At 46.5% G+C, this 6,000-nt stretch overlaps 1 protein-coding gene across 2 annotated transcripts in view; it reads right to left on the bottom strand.

The window, feature by feature from the left end:
- The window catches only part of CAPN6 (calpain 6), a 67,276-nt gene continuing 61,276 nt past the window's right edge, over window positions 1-6,000 (bottom strand). Inside the window, exons 13-14 of one of the 2 annotated variants that reach the window (XM_054215462.1) lie at window positions 4,976-5,112; window positions 1-3,448 (exon numbers count right to left, since the gene is read on the bottom strand). In XM_054215462.1, coding sequence (XP_054071437.1) covers window positions 3,266-3,448; window positions 4,976-5,112 — 320 coding nt within the window. In that variant the 3' untranslated portion in view covers window positions 1-3,265. The remainder of the gene's footprint in view (window positions 3,449-4,975; window positions 5,113-6,000) is intronic. The other variant, XM_054215463.1, reaches the window with a different exon arrangement.

Below are 6,000 nucleotides of genomic sequence, written 5' to 3'. Positions count from 1 at the left end.
AAACATTTTCCAGCTATTTATTTCCCTCTGTGTTAAATTTGGGGGCCAAAATTCTCTGTTGAAGGTGGCCCAACTGCATACATAAATGCAATTCCCCCCATTAAAAAAAAAAAAAAAAAAAAAAAAAAACAACAAACTTTTGTTTTCCCACAAGTTATCATTAATTGTTACAAAATACCAGTCGCCTCTGGTAACAGTTGATCTTAAATTCCTGCATCTGTTTGAAAAGGCAAGCCTCTTATCTCAAATGTATCACATTTACCCCCCATAAGCCAAAGCCCCATGGAGGTGGGGGTGCTTTCAGTGCATGGGAAGATGTACCACAGGAGGAAGTGCCCGCAGAACACTGGGCACCGTCCCCTGCCCGGCCTGGGCTCTCTCGCAGGGAGCAGGCAGCTCTGCACACCCAGTTCAACCTGCTCTTGCCTTGGCTTCACCTGGGACCGCTCCCATCTCCCACGTGCCTGGGTGGGAGGAGAAGCCAGGAGCCCCTGTAAATCAGCACAGCCAGTCGCGTTCCCAGGTTGGATCAGCTCCTGCTGATGGGCAAATACTTCCCCCTCCAACTGCTTCCAAAAATTAATAAATGCAGAGGTACAGACATGCTGCTTGGTCTCAGCATGCCTGAGCCTCCCACAGGTACCAGCACTGTACTGCGATACCCTCAGGGCAATGCTGAGACAGCAAGAGCGCTCCATTTCCAGCCTGGCCAGCACTCGTGTTCAGGGGCCCCTGTCCTCATATCATGGGAACAAACCGTGGGAATGGCTTGAGCTCATATTAAGGCCTACAAATCATCACCTTTATCCACGCCACCCTGACTTCTCTCCTTGTCAGGCTGTACACAACAAAGAATTGCTGGTCAAGCTCCCTCTGCCCCTCTGGGGACGACCCTTACACACATGCTGAAATGGGGTGGCGGAGCTGGGAGATGGAGGACAGGGCTGCAGGGCTCAAAGGAACAGCCAAGGGACCCCCCCTGCGGCCAGGAGGCGAGACGGCTTTGTGCCCTTGATGAGCTCAGGCAAGCTCTCAGAGCAGGGAGGCATAAGCCTCTGGTCTCCTGCCGGCTGCAGGAGAAGGGAAAGGAGCCTGGCCATGCTGGGTGTTGTCTCCCAGGGGAACATTCTTCAGGCTAAACACGAACCCAAATCAATCAGCCGACCAAGCCAACCCCTCCTTACTGCACCCATCTCATACGGAACAGCCCCTGGAGAAAAGTGGGTTATACGACGTGACCTATTCTGCTGTGCTTCACTGTGCTCTCCTGCACGCCTTGCTGCCCTATGAATTGCAGTGCAGGGCTTCAGCCAGGATGGTGCTCTCCACCCAATGGTGAAGGTCTGCCAACGGGCTGCAGTCACCCCTCCTGCCACGCTGCCAAGAAGCAGCTACCACGGCATAAAACAATGTGTGAGGAAAGGCGAGGCAAACGGGTCTTCGTGCAGGGCTGGGACAGCCCAGACCGAGTTGCAGTTCTCTGTGTGGCTTGCCCGAGCTCTGGTCTGTATGAAAAAATTCATGCTTTGTTAAAAAAAAAAATGCAGTTTACAAACATATCTGAGAGTAAGCAATTCTGAAGCTATGAGTTTACAGAGAAGGATTACACTTGCCTGTGGGGCTGTCAACCGCGTGTAGTTCACATCTGACAAATGCTCTGTGTGCAAAATGGCTTGAGCCCAAGCTATTTAAAGAGAGCTGCATTTAGGTACTTGGTACAGGCAACTAAGCTGATGGCGGTATAATATCACACATAGCCTTACATTCCATCTCCAGCATGTCAGAGAAAGCATTTCCTACCACAGCAATGATCCTTTTGGAGCCTTGAGGAGATTTCAAAACCTTTTGTGAAAACATTAACTCTACTGAGGGCCATTTCAATATTTATAAAAATTGCACAAAATGGCTGAAGTGGTTACAAGGTACCTGGCTGTACAAAAGGCAGAATAGTCATCCTTTAGCTTCACTTTCAAGACCAGAATTTGCAACCATGTAAAACCCATTTCCCAGAGGTCTAACACAGTGAGCCTCTTACACTGCCAGAATCGGCACAGCTTGACAACGCAGAAATGTCTGCTGCGAGGAAACCCTGCCATCGGGCTATATGCAAAAGAAAGTTTGTACCGGAACTGTGCTTTGCAGGAAATGTGAAACGATACCTGTCCTCCATTATACCCAAGTTAAACTTCATCAAAGATGTCAGCTCTGTCAGCAAGAAACTGGTGCAAAATTTCAAGAGTGAAATCTGCAGCATCTTTGTTTTACAAACCCATCCTTGTCATGAGCTTATTTTGTCGTCTTTCGGCCTGGTGCTACCCATCACATCTAATGAAGCAAAGGGAGTGTTACTCCATTATTAGCATCATGTAGATTAAACAAAGCCTCCTTAGCAAGGAGGCTCCCATTACTGAATTTGTCCTCTAAGCACATCTGAATTGTGAGTGCCCTTCTCTTGGCCAGAGATATCAACTTTTGAGTCATCAGCTTGAGGTGGAAAATAGAAGAATAAGAAAGTCAATCTGAGAGCCTGTATGTGGGTAAAGCTCTTATTTGCTCTGGTGTTCAAACAGGCACTGCAAGAGCTGCCCTTCTATTTTAATGTTGCCCTGGCATGCCTGGTCTTAAGGCTATGACTGAACTCCTTGAGTAATGCCATTTTCACCAAGGAACAGAAATACCTGATCTGTAGCAATAACAATGAAATTAATCAAGAAATTTATATGCCTATATGGGGGAAAAAACTTCAAATCAGAGTTTAAAAAAATTCCCCTGCCAAATACAGCCTGGCAGTGAACAAGGACTTAGCGGTGCGAATCCACCCCACCAACCTGCTGGTACATGACCATGGCGATGCAGCCATCCCTGCCTGCATCCAGCCCCACTGCTGAGAACAGATGACGATGCGCTAAGAACCTGTGAGAACAATCACGTGTGCTTCCCGCTTAGGTGCCGAGAGCTCCTGAAAGATGCTGCAGGCGAAGATGGTCACATCTTCAGAAGCTTATCTGCTAACGTGTAGTTTGGTGTCTCTTCTACTGTATTTGCTGTATCATGAACATATATATGTATAAATATGTATTTTTTCCCTCTTTAAAAGCCTCTCTCCCCATTATCCATGATAATGTGGAGAGTTAGAGGGCTTTTTCTTTTTAAAGCGATTATGATTATGTGCAACCTTTGCTCCCAAGTCATTCACACAGAAAGCACAGACAAGCCCCCCTGCTGTGAGGTGACAGCTCTGTCTGGCTCTGCGGGGCTTTGGTATTCATAGCTCCACGAGGTCATCGCTGGAAAAAACCTTGATGGTGATGTGACCTGGCACCTCGGCTGCTTCTCGGCTGCCTCTCCCTCGGAGCTGCAGAGTCTGCTCTTCTCTGGGGTCACTGGGTAAAGCTGCCAGCACTGCCTGTCCGAGGAACTGGTCACACAAGACGTTGCTGTTCCAGACCTAGAGACAAGGGAACAGAAATAAACCCAGCTGAAGCAGTGCTTCTCTCACACTCCATCTGAAAGGGTTGTGCTGGAAGAGGGTCACCCCCATTAACCCCTTGAAAAAGCAGTAAGGAGGGGGTGTACTTCTAAATTTAGCTAATTGTCTAGAGAGCATGTGGGAGATTCCGGATTTGCATGCTCATTTACATACTCTATGCAAATATGGAGCGAAATGCAGCTTTTTGCTTTCTAGGTCACAGCCTGCCTAGAAGAGGAATAAAAATTACCCGTTTGAGCTCATCAGCCTTAAAAAACCTACATGCAATCAGCCTGTCTGTGCCACTCTGCCTGCTCCTGCTCACCTCTGCAGTGTCTTCAGTGTTTTTCCTCTGACTGTGTTACAGCCAGGTCCACGCTGCTAAAGCAAAGGACAGCCGTGGTTTTGGAGTCCTCAGACACGTCCTTCGTCCCTACTTAGGATGGGGCTGGGCGTACAGCAAGCAGCAATTGAAATGGTGTTAACAGCGGTTTTTGCTGCTAGTCTCACATGCCAGTCTTTGGTCCGTGAACTTCATTAGTATCTAACTTTCAGTTATCCTGGAAAAGTCAAAGCGTTTGAGCTGCATACCGTAGAGAGGGTGAGGTCTCATGTGTAAATCAAATCTTTGCTAAGGATTAGGCAATCCTGCACATGGCAAGAACACAGACCGTGTTTCATCAGCTATTGTATCAGTTCCCTTTAATCCATAATTACAGTCTGTGGTGTGGGGGATAACACTGCTATCACCCTCCTTCAATTTATAATATTCGTAGAATATACCTATTAGTTTGGAGGAGTACTATGGCACGGGAGTACTACGCACCAGTACTGCATTAGGCAGTGAAAAGTCAGAAATATATCTCTTTTTGCAACACAGTGCTGTAAAGCTATTTCAATTTCTGGCACTTCTGTGCCACAGTGAATTGACTCACAGATGCATTGTAAGATCTCTCTACCCTGACGAAGAAGACATAGTCCTTAGTATTTGTCTAATACTAAACAACTGTGCGTATCAAACTGAAATGCCGTTCCACTCTCCCAAAGTTTTCCTGGACTGCCTCATCTAAATACCAAGCTCTGTTTCTCCAGCTGGTGCTAAGGTAAACAGTGTGGTCTAGTTCCCACAGGACTAGAATTCAAGATAAAAAACTTAGTAACAGCCTTAGCTTTGGTTTTATTTCAAACACTGACTCTGGACAACAACTGTTTTTTTCTTTGTCTCTGTTTCATCAGGTACCAAATGAAGCAAAAGGTAGTTCTGTAAATTCCTCCAAAGCCTTGGAATGAAATACGCCTTCTTATCTCTAAGCGTCATCAGTTGCTGGTTTAAGGAAGAGACCTGGACTAGAGAATCCGCAGAGCAGCCCAGCCCAGTAAGGGGAGCAGAGGTTCTTGCATTTCTATCCTGGGTATCAGTTGTATGAAGGAAGAGTTAGCACATGTCAAGGCCAGTGATGCTGTTGTGCTCCCCTTTAGCAGCCCACCCTGCATGGCTTATCTCACCTGGACAATGATAGGACTGTCAATGTTCTTTCTGTAGAAAATCACTTGTGTGTCGAAGATGGCACTGGTCGTATCGTGTTGCACAGAGGAGCGTATGTTTTGGTTCTCACACTTGATAAGCACATAGGGATCTGCTCCTAAAACACAATCAGCAGCACAGCTCACAGAATGGCAGCTGAGACCTGCCCAGAAACCCAGCAGAAGCAACCCCCTCCCCTGGCTGGCAGCACCGCTGCTACTGAGCTCAGGAACAGGGGGCCAGTGCACGTCCCATCCACTGCTAGCAGAGGTGAAATACCTCATTCTTGTAACCACTGGATGCTCAGAGCTGGAAACCAGGCACCCTTTGCTGTGAAACCACCTTGCTCCTAGACTGGGATCTTTCCCTTGCTGTGCATCCTCCTGGATTATTTTACAGAAAGTCTTCAAAGTGACACCCTAAGCTCCCCAACACTGGTCTAGATGTGAAAGCCAAATTGCAGCTGTGCATATGCAATCCAATACATAGTTCTGGGCACCTGGGCCAAAATGGAAGGTAAAAACTGTTCATCATCTGCAGTTCCTATGGAGGGCGAGGACAGGGACTGCACAGAACTGCTTTTAGACCTCTGAATGCACATCTCAGTGCCCACCTTTAGACTGCCTGGCTTAAAAGTGCTGATATGAGTATTAGTGTTAGGAGCTAGTTTTCAAGAAGCAGTTTCTCTTCCAGAAAGTAAAATATTGCCAAAATGCAAAAACGTTTTGTAGCAGCGTACTGGTTTCAACAAAGTTTTCTGTGGGAAACTGTCAAAGCAAATCCTCCCCACTTTCTCATTTCATTCCTATGGACCTGAGACAATTTCTTTGGTTCCATCATTTGGATCGATGTGATTGTAAAGTTTGTTGTCACAACATGTTTGGATATATTAGAGCCCTAGTTAATGTTTTAAATTATACTTAAATCACATGTAACCCACTGAGATTATTCAACATTCTAGAAATGCTTTGCTGTTTTTACACTGAACATTTTTACTTTGTTACAA

The sequence above is a fragment of the Rissa tridactyla genome, chromosome 9 (assembly GCF_028500815.1).
Source record: "Rissa tridactyla isolate bRisTri1 chromosome 9, bRisTri1.patW.cur.20221130, whole genome shotgun sequence".
Taxonomy (NCBI): domain Eukaryota; kingdom Metazoa; phylum Chordata; class Aves; order Charadriiformes; family Laridae; genus Rissa; species Rissa tridactyla.
The sequence above is the reverse complement of the archived record's forward strand: the minus strand, read 5'-3'. Positions and strand labels throughout refer to the sequence as shown.